General features: G+C 46.9%; 2 protein-coding genes across 3 annotated transcripts; one reads left to right on the forward strand and one right to left on the reverse strand.

Moving 5' to 3' along the window:
* The first annotated feature begins 386 nt into the window (after positions 1–386).
* Positions 387–15,412, forward strand: LOC101684229 (small cell adhesion glycoprotein). The gene is made up of 4 exons (XM_045073332.1): positions 387–506; positions 1,131–1,199; positions 13,872–13,952; positions 14,659–15,412. Exons 2-4 carry the CDS (start codon positions 1,166–1,168, stop codon positions 14,835–14,837), a joined length of 294 nt encoding a protein of 97 aa, XP_044929267.1. The 5' UTR covers positions 387–506; positions 1,131–1,165; the 3' UTR covers positions 14,838–15,412.
* Positions 15,413–16,713: 1,301 nt separating this feature from the next.
* On the reverse strand, positions 16,714–20,856 carry DAZAP2 (DAZ associated protein 2). 2 transcript variants are annotated; one of them, XM_004774731.3, is made up of 4 exons: positions 20,703–20,856; positions 19,556–19,674; positions 18,984–19,152; positions 16,714–18,153 (listed from the first exon to the last, which is right to left on the reverse strand). In XM_004774731.3, the coding sequence occupies exons 1-4, from the start codon at positions 20,713–20,715 to the stop codon at positions 17,831–17,833; spliced, it is 624 nt and encodes a 207-aa protein (XP_004774788.1). In that variant the 5' UTR covers positions 20,716–20,856; the 3' UTR covers positions 16,714–17,830. The 2 variants fall into 2 exon arrangements, with proteins under 2 accessions (XP_004774788.1, XP_004774789.1); XM_004774732.3 differs by having other exon boundaries at positions 18,907–19,152.
* Between the last annotated feature and the right edge of the window lie 2,042 nt (positions 20,857–22,898).

The following is a 22,898-nucleotide window of genomic DNA, read 5'->3' on the forward strand; positions in this document are numbered from 1 at the left end:
GTCGGCCGGTCCCTCCACCCCCACTCTCGGCCGGCCTCCGCAGCTCGCTCCGCGCGCCCGCCCGCCGCTTCCTCCCGCTCCGCGTCCCCCGGCGGCTCTCCGCGGCTCTCCGCCGTTCCCGCCCCCGGCCGGTTCAAAAGGCCGAGCGGAGTGGCGCCGGGCCCTCCCCCGGCCGCCCGTCCGACTGGTAAGGTGAGCACGCGGAGGAGGGCACCTGGGGAGGGCGAGGCCCGCACGCACACCGCAGTCCCCTCGGCCACGGGAGCCACGCGAGCCCACAGCCTCCCGTCGCGGCCGCTCGGAGCCGGCTGCCCGGACGGACGGACGGACGGCCGCGCGCGTGCCGCGGGCTGCCCCGGGAGCCGGGTGCCGGTAAACGCCGGAGGGCCGGGGCGGGGGCGGGGCCGAGACCGGGTCTCCCCGTCCTCGCCGCGCCAGCCCCGACGTCCGCGCGGGCCGCCGAGTCTCCGGCCGGGCCCAGTGGGGTCGGCGCTGCTGGCCGGCCGGTGGGGTTCGGCGGGCGGCGCGGCGGGCAGGGAAGGGAGAACCGGGGGGGTGGGTGGGGGGAACGGGCCGGGGCCGGACAGCGACTGCTCAGGGACGAGCTTGAAGAGGACGGAGGCCCCTCGCCTCCCTTTCCCGTGTCTGGCTCCCCGCCCCCAGGCCCCGGCCCTGCCCCCGCGCAGGCACCGGAGCCGGCGGGTCCTGCCCTCCCGGGCCTCTCCTGACCCCTAGTGGACGGCTGCGCGCAGACGCCCGGCTCGGGAAGAGCGGGGTACCTGTGCCTGCGGCGGGGTGAAACTGGGTCCGCCGCTCGTTTGCATACCTTCGCCTACTTTCTCAGGTCGGGAGCAATCTCTTAGGTAAATGTGGGGGCCAGGTGAAAGGACCTTGGGGTAGGACGTTCAGAGGCAACGCCCTACCAAGAACCAGAGGTCTCGGCTCGGCTCTTGGCACCTGCAGCCGGAGGAGATTCTGAGGGAAACCAGAAGAGAAGGGTTTAGGACTAGCCCCATGAGGGAAGGAATCCGAGCAAACCTGGCCCCAAAGGCCTTCCTGGGACTTCAGTGTCTCCAACCCCGGATAGGGGCCCACCCATCTCATGCCTGTTTTTGTCCCTCTTCCTACAGATCTGCCTCTCCCTGGTGCCCATCCATTTGCTGCAATGACTAGTCTGCTAAGCACGCCTTCTCCAAGAGGTAGGTGAAAGCCTTTCCCAATAGGAACGGTAGAGACTTGTTAACATTCCCCCACCTCCAGCCAGGGCCTGGAATTCCCTGAGGCCTCAGCCCAGATGGGGTGACCCTCCCATTTCCCTGTGCCCGCCTCACACCGGAAAAGGTCCTGGGAAGCTGCAGAGGGCTACCAAAATGCTTACTTTGGTTCAGTTTGAATCTGAAATCACATGGACCTGGGCTAGTTCCCAATACTTCCACTTAAAAAGCTTTGTGACCTTGAGCCAGTGATCCACTCTCTAAGCTACAGTTTTGTTATTGGTAAAATGGGGAAAATGGTACCTATTTATGAGGTTATATGTGAAGACTAAATGAGATAACCCATATAAAACACCCAGCCCCAGTGTCTCATACCTAGGAAGCACTCAATAACATTGGTTGTTACTATTAACTGGTGCTTGTTAGAGATCCTCCTTTTCCTGGAAAGGATTTCTACCTGCTTTTTAATTCCACTCCTCTGATGATACACTGCAGCATCAAAACCCGTTGTTATCTGGGGCTATGGTCAGGCAGGGATCCACCTCTCACCACACTGAGAAAGAGTTGCCACCTTTTGTTTAGTAACCAAGCTGAGCCAGACAGACCATCAGTCACTGATGGTTTTCGTTGTGTACTGTAGGGTAAGGGAAGAAAAAACCTTGGTTGGTCTATGCACCTGTGTTTTCATGTACAGCCTCATTCGTCATTCATTAGGACACACGTTATCTACTATATTGATGTGGAAACAGGTGAGTAACAAACCCAGGGAAGTTGAAGACACTGTCCTCTATGACCGTGATGCACATCATTCAGAATGCCCATGGTCCAGTGAGAAACGAGAAGACGGAGAAGTGGATAGAAATCTAGATTGGTCGGCAAAGGCTTCATGAGTGGGGAATGGAATGGACTGGAGCACTTAACCCTTGAAGAATAGATGAGGTTTGTACAGACCAAGAAGGGTGCAGTGGCTGTTCTGGGTCAAGTTAGTGCCATGTGTGAGATCACACACACTGTCTTCCATGGAAGGTGTTCTGGAGAAGGCAAAGGAACTCTAGAATAGACCTACCCACAGGAAAAAGAGGGGTGGCTTCAGCAGCTAACTGAGGAGTTAGCACTTGGGCAGTTTCTTTTCTTTCTAGGACTTGGACGGTTTCTTTTCTTTCTTTTTTTAAATTTGTGGTGAAATATACATAATATAAATGTTACCATTTTAACCATGTTTTGGTAGTTCGGTGGCATGAATTATTAACATTCACACCGTTACCACCACATGTAACCAACCACCATTACCATCCATTTCCAGAACTTCATCATCTTCCCAGACTGAAACTCTGTATGGATTAAACAATAACTCCCCATTCCCCCTCCCTCCAGCTCCTAATGACCAGCATTTCACTTTCTGTCTATATGAATTTGCCTGGGTACCTAATATAAGTGGAATCATACAGTATTTGTCAATTTGTGTCTCGCTTTTTCACTTAGCATCTCAAGTTCATCAGTGTTGTAGCGTGTGTCAGAATGTCCTCTTTAAGACTGGATAATATCATACACACATCATTATATACACATGTACTACATCATTTTGTTTATCCATTCATCCACCAAGAGACTGCTTCCACCCTTTGGGTATTGTGAACAAGGCTGCTGGGAATATGGGTATATAAATTTCTTCTCGAGTACCTGCTTTCAGTTTTTTCGGGTATGTACCCAGAAGAGGAATTGCTGGATCACATGGTCATTCTGTTTAATTTTTTGAGGACCTGCCACACTGTTTTCCACGGCAGCTACACCATGTTCCAGGCCCACCAGCAGTGTACAAAGGTTCTGATTTCTCCTCATTCTCACCAACACTTGTTCTGTTCTTTTTTTTCCTTTCTTTGATAGTAGTCATCCTCATGGGTGTGAAGTGCTCTTTGTGATTTTAATTTACATTTCCCTAATGATTAGTGATATTGAGCATCTTTTCATATGCCATCTGCATTATTTCTTCTTCCTTCCCTTCCCGCTCCCCCTCCTCCCCCTCCTCTTCCTCCTCCTTTTTGTGTATCTCCTTTAGAGAACTCTCTATTCAAGTCCTTACCCACTTTTTAGCTGGCCAGTTTTGTTGTTAATTGTTTCTCATTCTGCTTATTCCTTATCCCAACCTCACGAACAGATTTTAATCCTCATTTTACAGAAGCAAAAACTGAGTTTTGGGGCAATTAAGAAATTATCAGAGGTTAAATTCTCCCAAGATCATGTGGCTAATAAAGACCGAGGCAGGATTTTGTGCCCAGTCTCAATCTACTGCACAGCCTGTGTTCTTTCTGTCATGGCACACCGCTCTCAGTGGGCTCAGCACATGAAAGAGAAGGAAAGAGAAAGGAAGTAGAATTCCAGGGCGGGTTCCCATGGAAAGGAGAATTGAGGGAGCCACCCATTGATGGGCAGGTCTAAAGCAAATAAGTAGGTTGGCAGACTCAGGTGGCAAAGGATCTGATGCCTCAATGATAAGAGATTTAGCCTGAAAACAAGGGCCTCAAAGAAACCAATAGGTATCTGGCTTAACAATGACCAAAAAGGTACGTAAGCAAAATAGATCTTGAACTTCATTTGTTGTTGGTTAGGATTTGGGTGGAGCCTCAGATCTTGTTGTGGTCCTCTACCCCAAGCCCCCCACCTGAGAGAAAAATGGTGTTACAGTCCTTCCAAGCCTGAAGAGAGGGAAGAAAGAGAGTAATATTAGTATTCCTTTGTTTGGGCAGGGAGACAGGAGAGAAATGGTGTAGGAACACCATGTTTATGGTGTTCCTGTTTTGTTGTTTATTTTTTCATTGAAAAGCTATTACATGGGGGCGCCTGGGTGGCTCAGTGGGTTAAAGCCTCTGTCTTCAGCTCAGGTCATGATCCCAGGGTCCTGGGATCGAGCCTCGCATCGGGCTCTCTGCTCAGGCTGGAGCCTGCTTCCTCTTCTCTCTCCGCCTCCCTCTCTCTGCCTACTTGTGATGTCTGTCTGTCAAATAAATAAAATCTTAAAAAAAAAAAAAAAGGCTATTATATGCCCCCTTAAGGAATAGACTTCTAGACCTTTTATATGTATATGCAGACATAATAAATGCGTGTATGCATGTGTTTATAGTTTCATCTTAATTTACTTTTTTTTCCCAAATATGTAATCTTACTACACATTGCTGCCCTAGTAATTTGCTTTTTTCATCTCACCATATATCCTGTGCCAGTAATTACAGATATGCAACATTCCTTTTGACAACTGTATGGTGTTTCCAGAATGAATGGCCTGTAATTTATGTAATCATTCCTCTGCTGATGGACATTCAGATATGGGTGACTCTTGCAAACAGTGCTATAGTACTTTCCACTCTACAGTAAAACTCAGGGAACCAAACCCAGTGGACACATAAACTAAAATGGTTAGCTGAGGCAGAGGAGAGATATTTCCAGAACATAGAGAGTTGACGCTGTGTGGTGGAAAACACCTTGGAATGAGGAGACAGATTCGAAGCCCAGCTCAGCCAGCAGCTTAGTGATCCTGGGCTGGCTGATGGCAGTTTTCTGAGCTTGTACATAATGATAATACCAACCCTGCTTACATCACCAGGATGGAGGAGAGATAAAATAATCTTAAAAAAAAAAAAAAAAGTGAGAAAATTAAAAAAATATATTTATGTTGAGGAGAATTCTGATGGAACATTTTCAACTTATAAAAATTCTAATATTAAGGTTGAGGGTCAGCTAGTGGACAATTTATAAAAATTCCAAAACTAAGGCTGAGAAAGTTTCTGAGGGTCAGCTAACTGAACCACCCATTCCGTGCTAGAATTCTCCTTCCAGTATCCCGTGAAGGATTTTATCAGCTTTGCTTTTCCTTCTCTCCCATTAGTTTCGGCCAGTGGCCCTCTTTTTTTTTTTTAAGATTAATTTATTTGACAGAGACACAGCGAGAGAGGGAACAGAAACAGAGGGAGAGGGAGAAGCAGGCTTCCCACTGACCAGGGAGCCTGACATGGGCTCAATCCCAGGACTCTGGGATCTTGACCTGAGCCCAGGGCAGACACTGAACAACTGAGACACCCAGGCACCCCATCACCACCACCACCAGTGGTCCTGATGCACAGGTCATCCATCAGCATATTTGAAGATAGCATTCAAGCTCTAGGCTCTCTGTGAGTTTCTTCTCTGGGCTTTCTCTTGCCAGCTTTCCTTATCTGAACAATTTCCAAGCCATTCACTATGTTGGCAGCTCACCACAAAATTGTCATACCCAGACGTAGCTCAGCAGTCTAAGAGTGGCAGTGGCACAAAGTAGGGCCACGCTGTTGTCTTCTTTATTAGAGACCATATTTATATTAATGGGGCCTAGAATAACAGCAAGTTTTAAATTCTTTAAGATTATAAAAGACGAGTCAACCCTTGAAAACTAGGGGTGCTGAGCACCCACACAGTCAGAATCCACGTATAATTTTTGATTCCCCCAAAACTTAACGACTAATAGCCTACTGTTGACCAAAAGCCTTACCAGTAACAGTCAATCAACACGTATTTTACATGGTTTGCATACTATATACTGCCTTGTTGCAATAAAGGAAGCTAGAGAAAAGAAAACGCATTTACAGTACTGCACTGTGTTTATGGGGGGAAATGCACGTTATAAGTGGACCCATGCACTTCAAACCCATGTTGTTCAAGGATCAACATACCATCATAAGAGATTTGGAAGATAAAGGAAAGCATATAGAAGAAAATAAAAGCTATCCAAAAGCCCACAGCCCAGCTGTCCCTCTTGTTGCCCTTTGCCATTCCAGTACCCATTGCTTTCTGGGGATCTCACTGTAAATCTTTTATATATGCTGCTGCCATGCCATGGCTTCCCCATTCTTTCTTTGGTGGTAGTTGAACAAGACCAAAGAATCTGTCAAATTCTTGCCCTGCTCAGGTTGGCCCATTTCTCTAGTCATTTTGAAATCTCTCCGTTCATCAGCTTATTAGCTGCCCCCTCTTGTTTGGAGACTTGCACAAATTTGCCACACCTTCCCTGGGCCTCTTGGAGTCTGCATTTACCCAAAAGGCACGAAGCGCTTGCACACTCAGCTTATGTGGAAGGTGCCACCGAAGTGGACCACCAAAACAAAGATCTTGCAAAGAATTTAATAGGCAGTGGATTAGGAAAGTCAAGCGAAAAAGCCAGAGTTATTACCATCGGGAAATTGATACTGAACTTTCTTAGGCCCGTCTGGTGATGTAATACTTTTATTTATTTATTTGTAGTCTTTTATTAAGACCTAAGAAAGGTCTTAAATTTGGTCCTGGCATGGCTTGATGTAGTAGTATCAATCGAAAAGAACTAAAGTTAAATCCCAGAGGAGGAACCTGTGGTTGGACTTGCCCCCTTCTTCCCGTGGTGGTCATTTCCTGCTCCGCTTAGTCCTGATAGCTAGGCTCTGTTACTCCGCAGGATATTATAGAGTCTTTTTAATAATATTTATTTATGGGGTACCTAGGTGGCTCAGTAGGTTTAAGCCTCTGCAGGACTCTGGGATCAAGCCTGGCATTGGGCTCTCTGCTCAGCATGGAGTCTGCTTCCTCCTGCCTCTCTGCCTACTTGTGATCTCTGTCAAATAAATAAATAAAATCTTTTTTAAAGATTTTAAAAAGATTTTATTTATTTATTCTGGAGAGTGAGCCCGAGCTGGGGGAGGGGCAAGGGAGAGGGAGAGACACAGACTCCCTGCTCGGAGCCAGACAGGGGCTGGATCCTAGGACCCTGAGATCACGATCTGAGCCAAAACCAAGAGTCAGACGGTTTACTGACTGAGTCACCCAGGCGCCCCTAGTATAAACAGCCTTATCCGTGTTCTGTGATAAGACAAGATCTACTCCTGCAACATCTTCAGCTCTTCTTAAACTCCGGCTCCCCACCTCACTCTCCATTGATGACCTTGCACTCTGTTTTCTTGAGCAAATTAAAGTTCTCAGAAAGAACTGCCGAAGGCTCCCACTGTCCCCATCTTTCTGCCACCTGCCTGTGCGCCCACATGCGTGTCCCTAGCTCTCTACTCTGTCTGCAGCCGGCCCCTCCCTCTCTGGGGTGCTGGATCCCCTCCCTGCAAGGACTCAGTTGCAGCCACTCTCCTCCCTCAGGCATCCCCAGCTGTTCCCTCTCATCCAAGTTCTTCTGTCCTTCCTATCCGACATAAACATGTTGTCATTTCTCCCATTCTTGAAAAAACAAACAAAAAAACTTGAACTCCCTTCCCCCTCCAGCTGCAGCCCCATTGCTCTGCTCATGTTTACAGAAAAAAAGAGTTTTATCTATATTCTGCCTCCAGTTCCTCCTCTTCCTTTTTTTTTTTTTTTTTTTTTTTTAATTCAGTGTCAGCTAGGGCCTTACATACAGCAGTTCACCAGAGCTGCTGTTTTCTGGGACCTTTATGAGCCCTGCATGGGGAAACCCAGTATCCTCGTACTTGGTCTGTTTGGCTGCTTGCTACTACTCTTCAGTCTCTTTTGCTCTTTCTTTTCTGGGCTCAGCCCTGGGCTTCTTTATCAATACTTATTTCCCTTGGTGATTTCACCCATTCTCAGGAGCTTAAATATGCAGATTTTTTAAAAATCTCCATTCCAGACCTCTTACCAAAATTCCAGTCTTTTTTTTTTTTTTAAAGATTTTATTTATTTATTTATTTATTTGACAGATCACAAGGAGGCAGAGAGTCAGGCAGAGAGAGAGGCGGAAGCAGGCTCCCTGCTGAGCAGAGAGCCCAACTCGGGGCTTGATCCCAGGACCCTGAGACCATGACCTGAGCCGGAGGCAGAGACTTAACCTTACACTGAGCCACCCAGGCGCCCCCCACCCCAAAATTCCAGTCTTCACAGCTGCACTTGGGTATCTAATAAGCAGTCATGTCCAAAACTGAACTCTGATCTTCCCTTCCAAATCTGTTCCTCCTGCAGGCTTCCCAGCTTGGGTAACACCATGCCTTCCTTCCTTCCAGTTACTCAAGCCCAAAACCTTGATGTCATCCTTGATTGCGCCCCATACATACCCTGTCAGTCTTAGTGTCAAAATGTCTCAGAATCCTACCGCTTTTTCACTGGGCTCCGTTGGGCTTCCTCCCAATATGGTGGTCTCAGTGTTTCAAAAGCATGGTCTTTGGAATTTCAGGCCCTACCCCCGGCCCCCTGAATCTTTTTAACAAGATCCCTAGGAGGTTCTTATACACAACAGAGGTCGAGAAGCACTTCTTTGGAATATAAATCCAGTCTCTGCCCCAGAACCTCTAAGAGGTTCTCATTTCAGTCACTGAAAGAACCAAAGCCCTTCTGTGGCCTACGACTCCTATAGTACACAGCCCCCTCGATTTCTTCTCCTCTTGCTTCTCCCTTGCTCTGTTCAGTGACCTCTCTGCTGTGCCTTAAGCGTGCCAAGCATGCATCAGTGCTTTTCAATATTGTGCCTACCCCTGTCTCTCAGTTGCTGTTCCCTCTGCCTGGATCTCTGCCAGGCTGCCTTTCTCACCTTCTAGAGGCCTGTACTTAAGTCACCTCATCAGGGAGACTCCCTGAGCACCCCATCCACATGCCAACCCCCTACCCCACTTCCTGCTCCTTTTTTTCTACATAGCACTAATCAACAACTAATAACAGTTACAATACAATAATACTAATGCAACAATAATTCTACTTATTTATTTATTGTCCCTCTTCTCAGAATGTAAACTGTGTGAAGAGAAGGGGTTTTTTAATTATGGTAAAATTATACATAACATAAAATTTACAGTATTTAAGTATACAGTTCTGTGCCATTAATAAGCACATTCACACTGTTGTGCAACCATCAGCACCATCCATCTCCAGCACTTTCTCATCTTTCCAAACTGAACTCTGTACCCATTAAACAACAACTGCCATCCCAGGGCCTCTGGCTGGCTCAGTTAGTAGAGCATGCATCTCTTGATCTCAGGGTTGTAAGTTCAAGCCCCACATTGGGTAGAGAGATTACTTAAAAATAAAATCTTTAGGGGTGCCTGGGTGGCTCAGAGGCTTAAGTCTCTGCCTTCGGCTCAGGTCATGATCTCGGGGTCCTGGGATCGAGCCCTTCATCGGGCTCTCTGCTCAGCAGGGGAGCCTGCTTCATCCTCTCTCTCTGCCTACCTCTCTGCCTACTTGTGATATGTCTGTCAATAAATAAATAAAATCTTTTAAAAAATAAATAAAATCTTTAAAAAAAAAATGGTAACAACTGCTCATCCCCTCTCCCCATTTCCTAGCACCTGCCATTCTATGTCCTGTCCCTATGAATCTGACTATTCTAGGTACCTCATATAAGTGGTATCCATTGAGAAGCCTGGGTGACTGAGTCATTAAGCGTGTGCCTTGGGCTCAGGTCATGATCCCAGGGTCCTGGGATCGAGCCCCACATCGGGCTCCCTGCTCAACAGGAAGCCTGCTTCTCCTCTCCCACTCCCCCTGCTTGTGTTCCATCTCTTCCTGTGTCTTTGTCAAATAAATAAAATCTTAAAAAAATAAATAAGTGGCATCCATCTTGTAGCATATGTCAGAACTTCCTTTGTTATATTATTCAGCCTTAAAAACAAAGGAAATTCGGACACTGCTACAAAATGGATGAGCCTTTGTTCCTGAGGTGTGTGTTTCCTCCTTTTAGAAGCAGAGTCCAGAGAGCCTTTGCTTCCAGCAGAGACCATTTTCATCATAAGTAAAAATCTGATGTGGGGTCTGCCTTCATCATTAATTCATTGCCTTAATGTAGATGTAAATTTCTTTGTACCTCCTTCATTTGTGCTTAACTGCTTCGCCAGATGGCTTCATGTAAATAATAGGAAGGCACTCCTATTGAAGTGTATGTTTCTTTTCTTAATCTTTTTTAAAAAAGATTTTATTTATTTGAAGAGAAAGAGATAGAGCACGAGTGGGAACGAGGATGGGGAGTGGAGGGGGAGAAGCAGACTCCCTGGTGAGCAGGGAGCCCAACTCAGGACAGGACCCTGGGATCATGACCTGAGTGGAAGGCAGACACCTAACCGACTGAGCCACCCAGGCGCCCCGAATTGTATGTCCCTGAAGGTCTTTCCACGTTGCCGACGTGCACTGTTTGGTTGTAGTGAGCTTGCCTCTGAGTGCATCAAAGGTTATAAAGTTAGGGAGGTTGCCTGTGAAGCAACATGGCTTTCCTGTCACACTGATGTAGCTCCCCTGAGCCAGTCTGCATTAAGGACACACTCTTTTTTTTTTTTTTTTTAAGATTTTATTTATTTATGACAGAGAGAGAGTGAGGGAGAGGGAGCACAAGCAAGGGGAACTGGAGAGGGAGAAGCAGGCTCCCTACTGAGCAGGAAGCCCTATGCTGGGCTTGATCCCAGGACACCGGGACCATGACCTGAGCCAAAGGCAGATGCTCAACAACTGAGCCACCAAGGCACCATAAGGACAACTCTTTGTGGCACAGCAGTGATTGTGGTTGGTAGGTGTTTCTCTTCCCTTTACCCCAATTTTTTAAACCCTCGAGCTTTCCGGAAGGCTTGTTGTGCTGCCCCGTGGTAATCTCTTCCTCTTGTTCCCTATTGGAAAAAAAGAAAAGGACACAGTAGAAAGGATTAGTATAAATACCTAGCTTGGGATTTGGAGCGGGAAGTCCTGGATTCAGATCTCAGCTCCATGCACTGTTCCTTCATGTGCCACGTGAGCCGTTTCACTTAACTCTCTCCCAGGGCCTCCGGGTCCACATTAGCAAATAAAAATACCTACTTTGAAGTGATTGATGTAAGGTTAATGAGTATGTTATAAAGCCCCCAGCATGGAGCAGGGGCTTAGTAAATGGCAGCTGTTATAATCAGGATCACTTGCAGAATTTCCCAACTAGCAATCATCATCTGTCCTCGGGGAGTCATACGTATCTGTCCTCTGAACCCTCATTCTGATGGAACTCCGTGGTCCTGCCCCTGGTTGACCTCAGCACTACCCCTTTCTCAACATGGTAGGGGCAAAGTAAACTGCTGTTGATTGACTTGAATCTTCTTATCCTTTATACTTAAACTTCATACATGAACTAGTCTTCTCAGTGCTTTGTATGTCTTACGTTTTCTAATGTTTAAGAAAGGCAAAACTAAGAGCATCTGTACAGAATTCTAGGTCAGTGGTGGGAACATGGAGTGCAGTCCGGGAGATTTGGGGGAGGAAAGTGTGCATGATGGGGAGCTCTGCCTGCTGGAAGACTAGATCAGGCTTCCTTTGATGGAAGTCACTGCATAATCTCAGAAGTGACAGCCCATCACTTTTGCTGTACTCTCTTTGAGAGAAGCAAGTCTCTGGGTCCAGCCCACACACAGGGAGAGGGTCTCACATAGGGTGTAAATAAACACCAGGCAGTGGGGGCCATCCCGAGCCCCCCATCAGCTGCCCACCACGCTCCCATTTTTCAGTTCAAGAAACGAAAACTCAGAGAGGTTTAGTAACTTCCTTAAGGTCACCTGGTAATGTGGGGGCAAGGTTCAAACCCAGAGTAGCTTTCTTTTTTAATCACTAAGCAGGTAAACAGTGTCACTATGTGATTGCTTCCTGCTCTCCTTCAGGCCTCACCAGTGCCCTGCAGAGTTGCCTAAAGTCACCCCAGCGGTCCCAGGAGAGCACATTTGGGCTGACCTGGGGAAGGGCGGGAAGGGGCTCTAGGCAGCCCACCTCTGCTTTCTATGTTGTGGGACCAGCTTCATCAGCCCTCTTATTGGCCTGTGTGAAAAGACTCCTCAACACCATTGCCCCCTTCAGCACTGCTTCCAGGACCACGGCTGGTGACTTATCTCACTTGCCCTAGATGGAAACCTGAAGTCAGTTGGCATTAGACAGGAGTCACGCTCATGCCCTATGCTCCAGCTGTGCTGGCTCTTATCCCTTTTACCCTGTAAACTCCTACCCCTGCTTCAGCTGCCAGCTCAAATCTCACTTCCTGTGGAGGCTGTGCCTGCTGGAAGACTAGATCAAACCCTCTGTCCCGTGCTCTCCTGCATGCCCAGGTTTCCTTGTCTCGTGTATTGCAGTCATGAACTGCGAGCCTTGGCATGGTGGGGGACCAGCTCTGTGAAGGCGGGCCATGTGCTTTCTGTGATAGGCCCAGTACCTGGCGAAGGGGAGACAGTTAATGAGTGCTGCCGCTATTTACTGAATGAATATTGAGTAAGGCCTCCTGTGGGCAATGTCAGGGTCAGCTGGCCTGTTTTCCCCAGGATACCTCTGTCCTACAGTAACCTTAACTCGGTGCCTTTCAAATTCCTACTCTAAAAGGGTAACTAGGGACAGAACTAAGGACTCCCTGACTGCCCATATAAATACTTTTATTTCTTTTTTAAGATTTTATTTATTTATTTATTTATTTGAGAGCGACAGAGAGAGAGAACACAAGCAGGGTGAAGGGCAGAGGAAGAAGTAGATTCCCGCCGAGCAGGGAGCCAGATGCAGGGCTCAATCCCAGGACCCCAGGATCATGACCTGAGCCGAAGGCAGACGCTGAACCAACTGAGCCACCCAGTACCCCTGTGTGTTTACTTTTAAAAGGGACTTCTGGAGACCACAATTTTGAGTGTTGTGAACCTGGGTAGTGACTTTAGGGTGGCTTTCAGGCTATAAAGGATGGATAGACCACTAGCAGGAGGAGGTATGAGATAATATTTTAGGGTAGGAGAGGTCTTGTTTTAGAATCTTTCAACTGCAGGGCCTACTCTGGTGGCATAGGTCTTAATAAGGGAGGGGTATTATTTTATTATTTGAAAATAATGTTGGGGTATCTGGCTGGTGCAGTCAGCAGAATGCGTGAATCTTGATCTCAAGGTTGTGAGTTCAAACCCCATGTTGGGCATGGAGCCTACTTCTAAAAAATACAGTTTAAAAAACCGAATAAAAATAATGTTTACAGGGCGCCTGGGTGGCTCAGTGGGTTAAGCCGCTGCCTTCGGCTCAGGTCATGATCTCGGGGTCCTGGGATCGAGTCCCGCATCGGGCTCTCTGCTCAGCAGGAGCCTGCTTCCTCCTCTCTCTCTCTCTGCCTGCCTCTCTGCCTACTTGTGATCTCTCTCTGTAAAATAAATAAATAAAATCTTTGAAAAAAAAAAAATAATAATGTTTACAAAGAGTTTGTAAGAGCATTAAAGAAATGCCTGTGCCAATATAATGTAAATATATATACACGTACACACTCATTTGATCTCATCTGTGTGAAAGTATGCATTCCTAATAATAGCTTACCCTTACTGAATTACTTATTACCTGTCACAACAACCCTGTAAAGTAGGTACTGTTATCTCCATTTTGCAGAGGGGTTGCTAATGCACAGAGGGGTTAGGTAATTTTTTGAAGGTAACACAGCCAGTAAAGGACAGAGCTCAGATTCAAATCTTACAGTTAGGCTCCAAAGCCCATACTTTTAACCACTCTGTGAAGCAGAGAAAAATCTATCAAAGTGTTCATTGTCTTTGGATGGTAGTTTATTTTCTGTTTTGTCCTGCAGGTTTTTTTGTATGGATTTACTATAGGAGTTGAAGGACAAATTCTTTATTAGAGAAGAGGTGGAGTGGTGAAATTTGAAGGACAAATGTACATCTTAGAACAAAAGAATTCACCCCATTTCCTCTTCCACTTTTCTAAATTTTCTAGAAGAGCTGATGACCACCCCGTTTCTACAGGCCACTGAAGCCCTGTCCCCAGAAGCCGAGGCAAGCACAGCCCTCATTGCAGGTAACAAAGGCCCTGAGCCAAATCCAGAAGACTTCTTGAACTCAAGGGCTATCTCTCTCCATAGACTAGGAACCCAGTATGGTGATCGAGGACTTTCCCTATGCAGGAAAGCACCACAAATTGGAGACCAGATCCGTTAATGGGCTTATTTTGGCATGTAGGTTTTCTTCTACACACACACACAAAGCTACAAAAGACTTAGAGGCTTCACGCCTGAGACACTGCCAGTAAATGTGGGAAGTGGCCACAAATAGATATAAGTGTGTACGGGCCCTACGCTCCAGTGTGCGGGTAACAGTGGGAATATGTGTGGCTCATCAAGTGGGTGAGGACAGGGATGGGAGGGATCAGAGAAATCCCTGCAGAAGGCCGTGGGTTTCAAAATGTCTTCCTGTTGGGATAAGCTATTTCCTCTTTCCCTCCTTCCTGTTTCTTCAGAATCATCAGGAACTGGTTGAGAGGGGGTTGTTTTGTTAGAAATCCAAAGTCATGTGTGCTTAGCTTAAGCCCCAGGAGGCATCAGATATCCTGCACCATGGAAGTTGGGCTTCTGGGGGAATATGGATGTGGACGTGGACAGTGGTTAACTCGAACAAAAGGATCCTTATACAAAAAGTGAGGGAATCATTGAATTCAGGGGACCCCATGAATGACTGAGACATCCTCAATCCTGAAACATCTCTGCATTTTCCCTCTCCTTTCCAAGTTGTCATCACCGTGGTCTTCCTCACCCTGCTCTCGGTCGTGGTCTTGATCTTCTTTTACCTGTACAAGAACAAAGGCAGCTACGTCACCTACGAACCTGCAGAAGGCGAGCCCAGCACCATCCTCCAAATGGAGAGTGATTCAGCCAAGGGCAGGGACAAGGAGGAATATTTCATCTAATGATTCCCGGGCCCCCAAGGAGCTTATCTAGGCTCCAGAGCTAACACACTCTTTAATTTATTAGGTGAAAGTTTTATCTGAAACCAGTGAGAAGCATTGATTGTTATGGGCAAACCTGAGCTCCTTCTAGGACACAAGCCCAAATGCCAACATCACTGATGCCAGGGACACAGAGAAAGCCGTTGTTGATGTCTTTAGCCAGGCCTTTGTATTATAGCTAGTATCAGTGGCTGCCCAGCAAGGTCGAGCGACGCCAGGCCACATGAGTATGTGCCTGGTCATCTTCACTTTTTTCAAGGTCAAAGGGCAGGAGCATTAGGGTCTCTGGCTGCTCCTCTGTCCCCTACCTGGTCTACTAGTGACAGCTTGAACAAAGATAGTGTCGGTAGAAGTTCTTCCCAGGTGCTAGATACCATGGTAACAGGCTGAGCAGGAAGGGACAGGAGACTGGGGAGACCTCACCCCATGATGAACGTGCTCCATCTCCTAATCTGAGCCTGGCCTTTCTGTCTTCCCGAATAACCTTGTACTGATGCTATTTTTATCACAATTAAAAATGTTCATTGATACAGAAATCTGATTCCCATGTGCAAGAAATAACTACCTTTATATTTTGAATTACCCATTCTCAAACTTTTTCGACAGTTTCTTCTGCTTATTTAACTCATTTGGATATGTTCTTTCCCCAACAGAAAGAACCCTAGGGGAGTTTCACAAGTTCCCACAACAATCTCAGTAGTTTGAAACAAAGATGGTGGTGGGAAGCTTGTTCCGGGGGAGTGTCATTAGAAACATACCCTGAGGGGCGCCTGGATGGCTCAGTGGGTTAAAGCCTCTGCCTTTGGCTCGGGTCTTGGTCTCAGGGTCCTGGGATCCAGCCCCACATCAGACTCTCTGCTCAGCAGGGAGCCTGCTTCCTCATCTCTGCCTGCTTGTGATCTCTGTCTGTCAAATAAATAAATAGAATCTTAAAAAAAAAAAAAAAAAAAAGAAAGAAAGAAAAGAAACATACCCTGGGAGACTCTGCTCAAGAGAAAGCATGAGTGAGGTAGGGAAGGGTGGAGGAAGAGAGCAGCAAGCTCCCCACTGAGCAGGAATCCCAACTCGAGACTCCATCCCAAGACTCTGGGATCATGACCTGAGCTGAAGGCAGATGCTCAACCGACCTGAGTCACCCAGATGCCCCTTCCCAGACCCCTTTTGTATATAGAGGGAACCAGGAACAATCTCCCTACCATTCTTCCCACCAGTGTCCTTTGAATCAAGCCCAGAGAAGCTTCTTGGATCTAACTTAGTCCCCAAATGATATGTGTTCAAAAGACACAATGTTTTGATAGAAATCATAGCTCCCCAAATACTGTTTTACTTGGAAATTAAGCTAAATCTCCTTTGAGGTCTTAACTGCATTGCTCCATTGTCCAACCTCAATTCCTCCCAAGACTCAAGAGTTGAAGAATCAATTTTGGCAATTCTAGTTTTCATGATTTCCCCACACGGAACTTTGGAGAAACTGAAGGTCGCCTTGAACTTACAGACTGTCATACTAAAACATTTTTCTCAAGTCAAATTCTAGAGCAAGTAGGAGAATCAATCCCCTTATTTCTAAGTTTATGTTCTGACTACCTCTGGCATAATAGGCTTTAAGGATCTAAAAGGGCTTAGGAAATAAAATGAAGAAAAGTAAAACCTCTAAAATGGGACTCATGAAAATAGTCAAGTCTTGGCCTTGTACTCCTCAATTTATTCCAAAGGCTTCATTTAAAAAAACAAAACAAAACCCCAGAATGACAGCAGGACTCATCTGAATTCTGGGTGGGACATAAGATATATGTGGAGAAAAAAATCTAAGAACGAGTTGAGTAAAGAATCCTTAAAGTGAGGTGTAATGCAACTTCATCACTTTATTCAAATCTTCAAAATAGTCTTTATTCTACATTTTTAGTATAAAAAATCCACAAGTTAAGTGCACCACAGTGTAGAGAGAGACATACAACGCTGAACTTCCATAACAGTCAATGGTACAGTCAAACATCACATGGACAGAACACAAAATTTAGATGAACTGAAATTATAAGATAAAATAAAATCCAATTCAGAAAACAAAAATCAAAATATTAAGGATCCCTGAAATATTCTTAACCCTAATGAGATTTTACTGGACTCAAGTCATTTTATAGTGAGGGACTCATAATATGACCCCATTAAACTGGCTGAGGAATTCTCGGGAGCCATGAAGGCCTACATGAGATACTCTGACGATGAACGATAACCAGTTTTTGGGTGCGAAAACTTCCCCTAATTTGGCTCTAATGTCATCAGGCTTTTGAAATGCATCCTCCTCCTCCTTGCCCCCACATTTTTAAACAAACCTGTTTATAGTTTGCATTGATACCCTTGGTTCAAATAGAGCTCTGTTTTTCTGGCACCGAAGCAAATTGGAGTTTGGTTCACAGATGAAAAAACAACCTGTAAGGAGGGTCCGAGGGGCACCCTCCACTTTTGCCTGAGGAGATGCAAAAGCAGAAGTAATGGGGCCTGTGCCTGGGGCACAGAGAGAGTTTCAGAGGATCCTTGTGAAAGACTAGTTAAAAGATGGCAAGTGGGGACAAGTGCAAGGAGAGAAGGAAGTTAGTCTGACTGGCTTTCTGTCCTGCACCATTGATTCAATGGAGATTGGCGGGAAGGAACTGGAAGACTAGGGGTGAGGGTGGGCCATGGGGCAAAGGAGGGAAAGGCAGACAACTAATGCATTTCATTTATAACAAGTAATAGAAATCAAAGACTTAAAGGAGATTAAAGACCAATCAGAATAATTTGGCAACTTTAATTCTTAGGAAGATCAAAGTTCCCTCCAAACCTAATTTGATGTTTTATTACTAAGAGCGAAGACCAGTATGGTACAGTAGTACTCCGGAGGAATTAAAGGAAGATCCTCAGGGCTGCTTTACCCACATTCATTTTATGAATGGATGCCTCCCCTACCTCAAAATGCTTTAAGGAGGTACTGCTACCATAACATGGTTCCTTATTAAGTTTGAAAAGTGCCTGAAAGTTTGGGCACCAGAAAGACACCCCAACAACATGTGTCTAAACTGCAACTTCAGGTTAATATGACTAAAGCAGTTACATTGTGAGAAGTGCTGAAGGTATGTGATGTCTTTCCCGGCACGGAGATGGCCTTGGTTCTTCACCAGATGGTGTAGCCACCATCTGAGCCACCCATGAAGAAGTTTCCCTTCCGCTGAGTTACGAGGACATTGGCTCCCTGCATGACTGCAAGCTGAGCGGCGTTGGGAGGGCATCCAGGGGGTGGAGGCTGAAAGGAAAAGACAAGGTTGACTGGGCACAGTGCAGCTGAGACAAGGGAAGTGGACACAGGGACAACACGATCCATCAGGAAGATGGCAGTGTGCTCACCAATCGCATTGTTAAGCTAGTTCTGCCACCAATTTGGGTTGTAAAGCAGGTCTGTATTCTCTTTGAACCCAAAGATACAAACAGGAAGGAGAGGGCCTACCACTCATTCAAAGGCATTCTCATCTCATTTCGGGTATACGGTTTTGAGCGGATGGCCCTACCAAGGACCCTTTGGGCTCCAAATCTTATACGTGGGGGAACTACGTAGGAAAACAGAACTAAAATCTCTAATATCTCTCCAAACGCTACTTAATAAGTATTGTGCCTTTCTCCATTTAATGATCATGTTTCCTGACGGAATGCCATGCTGATGGCACATGTGAAATCAATGCTTTAAATGCTCGTGGAATGAATAAGGAGTATTCCTAGACCAGCACCAAACTGGCAATGAAAAGGCAGCAGGCAGGACTCCTAAGATAGGAAAACAAAGAAATCTGGTTAACTCAGACCCCAGGGAATGTGCCAGATGCTGCTGACCTGCCACAGATCTCCTGCCCCCCCCCAACTTGCTTTCTGCCTGACTACTGGCATCAGTGGTTACACCAATATCACAGCAACTGTTACCCAGGGACGGTGAAAGGATGACTACATAATCTCTTCCGGGAAGTGAAAATACATAAGAGCTGAGTGTTTCCGGTAAGGTCATACTCACAGGAATGTTACCAGCAGTAGCCCCAGCTCCAAATCTGGCACCTGCATCATACCCTCCTTCCACCAGCACGGCTGAACCAGGCGGATAGATTGGACCAACTGGATAATAAGCCATAGGGATTGTGGAACCTAAAGGTCCAACAGCCACAGACTGGGCCATGGGAAGATACAGTGAGGCGCCAGGAAATGCAGCAGACATGGTGGGGACTGTGGCGGCCCCGGGGTGCACGAAGCTTGGACGATAGAGCTAGAAGAGGTAGAAGAGAAGGGAACAGGTTACTTTAAGACATTCCAATTTTAGATCCCTTTCCTGAGTCCATTCTTAACTCTCCTTGTGCAGATTACACCGTGAGTTCCACAAACTGCCTTTCCACTACCACTCGATGTTCTCCTGGGTCACTTCCTGCTATAGCTAATGTTAGGCTCAAGGAACGCAAACTCATCTTCTTCACCTCAGCCTATGCCAGAAAACCTAAAATGATCAGAGAATGCATTATCAACCCCGACAGAAATTGCTGAAGTACACAGTGTTTCAGATTAGTCATATGAGCATGCTCTCCTCTTTGTGGAGAGTAAATAAAAATGTGGGGACGGGTTCAACTAAGGGCTGAAAATATGATCCAAGTTCAAGTCTAGTAAACTGGAAGCACCTCGGAGTAGGCAGGTGGAGCATCAGTATAGGGTGGAGCCTGAGGAAGATGCAAGGTCTGAGGGTACACAGGATTCCCAGGAGGCTGCACAGGGTAGGTTGGCTGCGTTGGATATTGACCTGGAAGACAAGACAAAAATGCACATCGCCTACCATACAGAGCCACCAGAATGGAACGTACTGGGTAGCTAACCTAATGACAGCAAGCCCATTTGGAAACTGACTGCTCTGGAGGGCCCGATTTCTAGGGCCAAGAAAATAAGCATTCTCTTTGCTCCTTTATCCCCACTTATGCCCGAAGATGTTAGATTCTAACTGGACAGAAAGGGAGCTCTTTCCATTAGCATACTGGTGTAAAGTAATAGCCTGGACCCAAGTTTCTCCATCCATGCATGGTAGGTCTGGGCACCCGTTCCTGACAATGTACCAACGGTAGGTACATCCTGCCTCTGCTCTGGGTGGTTTTCACAAGCCTGGATGTAACTGCCCAAGACTTCGCTGGGTCACAGTAGTTACGATTATTTGCCCCACAGATTCCTGCTCAAGGTCGACTTCCAAATAAAATGAGTGGTGGAAGTGAACCTGCAGACTCGAGAGGAGATAAAGGGAAATGTCCTGAGAACCAGCTGAGACTCGTGCTCTGCCAAACACTAGTACAATCACAAGAACCAGGAGAACTTGGCGCCGCCATCGGAGGAAACGGGAGAGAGACCCTTCTGGCCCCCGGCCCGCCCACCAGCGCCGGCACTTCACTAGTTAAGCCCGAGCGCCAGCCTCAGGTTCCGGAGCGCGGCGCCCCGCCTCTGCCGGCTCTCCATTGGCCTACCCGAATCCCTGCTCTAGCTCCCCATTTGCTTCTGCAGATGCCCATCATGACAAGCCTTTTCCACCCACCCCCCCCCACCCTCCACCCGAGCCCGCAGCTCCAAACTGCGCCACAGAGTTTAAGGAGAAAAGGGCCAGGAAGAAGCGAGTAGCCGTAGTTCGGGGATGACGAAGGCGCCTGGCGCAGTCCCCGAGACTGCAGCTGGCCCAGGAGCGAGGCGCAGCTCGCCCCGAGCCTGGCTCTTGGCGACCCTGGGCTCCCGTCCACTCGCTCCAGGCTAGCACTATTCCCCCCGACGGCCCCAGCCGCACCGCGTCCTTGCCTTTGCTGTTCATGGTGGCTGCTGGTCCGGTTCAGCTCGGCGTCGCGGACGGTTATTTTTTTCGTCCTCTTCCTGTTCGTAGTCACTTCCGTGTCACGTGACGATTCGTCCTCCTAGCGTCACCCGACGCCCGAGAGCCGCTACCGCCGGAAACCCCACCCCCTTGCCCGGCCTCCAGTAGCTAGAGGGAGGGCTCGCGTGGTCCCGCCTACTCGCGCGCGTTGGCCCCGCCCCTTGGGCCTCGTCTACCAACCCCCACCCGCGTCCCACGACGCGAAGAAAACCAAATACAGGTATTGTCTCAAAACAGTAATTTTTTTCTCTCTTGGGCGCTTGGAGGCAGAACCATTCAACTATTCCCCGGAACCTTTTTCCACCTACGCGCCGCAACTCAAGGTCACCTCACCTTGACAGCCTTTCCCCAAGGAGCGGAGATTTCTGATTACTTCTCTAACTGCCTGAAATACGCGCCCCAAACCTTGACCTTTCGCGCAGTTTCCCTCCTGCGAGGTCCGACTTAAGCCTCAGGTCCGTCCAGATTTATTTTGCCAGTCCGGCTATCCAGTGTCCTTTCCTGAGGTCGACCATCAGTGGAGTCTTCGCTGCCTTGTCCGTTGCACCGACAGGCTGTCCTGACTACTTGTGTCGCTGTCTTTCTTCGCAAAAGGCAGGACCTGCCGTGCTGTGTCCTCCAAGCGGCTAGCGCTAAAACCGGCACACTCGCGGTACCCAGGGAGTGCTTGTGGCCCTGCCTTTCCTTTGGCCCTTGTTGCAGGTGACCTGTGTGGTGCCTTGTGTATATTTTCTCTGTTTTCGCTTCGCCCCTAATCCCCTAATTGTCCTTAAGGGCAGAGATGCCATCCTTGAGGGCAGCAATTAAGGTTTTCCTTACATCCTTCATTTTAATATATGCCTCCTGTGTACAAGTACAGAGATGGAACTGAACAAGACATTTTTAATATGGTTCAGACTAATACTAGTATCGAAAATCCTATAACGTTTGCCTTTTCCTGAGTGTCTGACTCTAATCTTCTCGAAGGCAGTATAGTGTTAGACATTCACTCATTCATCTTATTTGTGAAATACAGATGCCAAGCACTGTTCTAAAACAAAACAAAGCCCTTGCTCTCTTGAAGTTCACCTTCTAGTGCAGGGGCTTGCAAACTTTTTTTACCACAGTCCACAACGCTGCGCTTTAAATCATTACCCATCACACACACACACATTTGTAACAAAAATTTTTTACCTTATCCTTCTGTGTACAGTGCACTGTAGTATTTCCAATTCTCATGTTTGGTGGTTTTTTGTTTGTTTTTTTTTTGTTTGTTTTTCTGGTTTGGTTTCTGTTTTCAAATCTGGTTTTTTATTTTTTTTTTATTTTTTTTTTTTTTTAAAGATTTTATTTATTTATCTGTCATGAGCCCAGGCTAGGCAAGTCAACACCCACTCGATCCCAGATCTTGAAAAACCAACTGAGCCACCCAGGCGTCCCGAAAAACACTGTTTTTTAGTAGACTTGTATCTCCAGAGCCCTGTACTTTTCTTAGCATGAAGTTTGCAATCGGTAATTGGTCAGTAAAGGAGCAAATAAATCCTTGAAGGTCAGATCAGACAAGTCTTCCCTGTATCCTAACTTTTTTCCAAATTAGGTCATAAATTCATTCCACCCAAAACCTGAAACTGGAGAAGTCACTAATCTGTCCTAACCTGCATCCTATGCTCAAGGCTTCAGGAAAAAAAATGACTAAACCTAGGAAAGGTTTTAGTTCCTTATTTCTCTCTGTGGCCCTTGGGGACTCAAAATTGTGTTGACTAAAGCAGTCTGTGTCAATGAGAGTGTTGAGGGGGCCACTGAATCAAGGTACTAGTTTTGGGGTTTTTTTTAAAGATTTTATTTATTTATTTCACAGAGAAATCACAAATAGGCAAAGAGGCAGGCAGAGAGGGAAAGGGGGAAGCAGGCTCCCCACTGAGCAGAGAGCCTGATGCAGGGTTTGATCCCAGCACCCGGAGATCATGAATTGAGCCAAAGGCAGAGGCTTAACCCACTGAGCCACCCAGACACCCCAAGGTACTAGTTCTTGTTCTCATTCTGTCACCAACTGACTTTGGTCCTCATCTATTCGGCTCCCACTTACCCCATACTCTTTATTAATCAGATACTGCACGGGTAACCTTGCAGATGTAATCCACTGT

Source organism: Mustela putorius, unplaced genomic scaffold, assembly GCF_011764305.1.
Source record: "Mustela putorius furo isolate JIRA1106 unplaced genomic scaffold, ASM1176430v1.1 tig00537227_pilon_pilon_pilon, whole genome shotgun sequence".
NCBI classification, from domain to species: domain Eukaryota; kingdom Metazoa; phylum Chordata; class Mammalia; order Carnivora; family Mustelidae; genus Mustela; species Mustela putorius.

What these genes read in the sequence shown, in the direction of transcription:
- LOC101684229 (XM_045073332.1), top strand. Translation starts at nt 1,166, where the DNA reads ATGACTAGTCTGCTAAGCACGCCTTCTCCAAGAG. An exon ending in AAGCACGCCTTCTCCAAGAG is followed by an intron (nt 1,200 to 13,871) that starts GTAGGTGAAAGC and finishes TAAATTTTCTAG; the next exon opens with AAGAGCTGATGACCACCCCG. An exon ending in AAGCACAGCCCTCATTGCAG is followed by an intron (nt 13,953 to 14,658) that starts GTAACAAAGGCC and finishes CTCCTTTCCAAG; the next exon opens with TTGTCATCACCGTGGTCTTC.
- DAZAP2 (XM_004774731.3), bottom strand. An exon ending in CTCCACCTGCCTACTCCGAG is followed by an intron (nt 19,153 to 19,555) that starts GTGCTTCCAGTT and finishes TACCTCTTCTAG; the next exon opens with CTCTATCGTCCAAGCTTCGT. An exon ending in TGGTCCAATCTATCCGCCTG is followed by an intron (nt 18,154 to 18,983) that starts GTTCAGCCGTGC and finishes TTTTCCTTTCAG; the next exon opens with CCTCCACCCCCTGGATGCCC.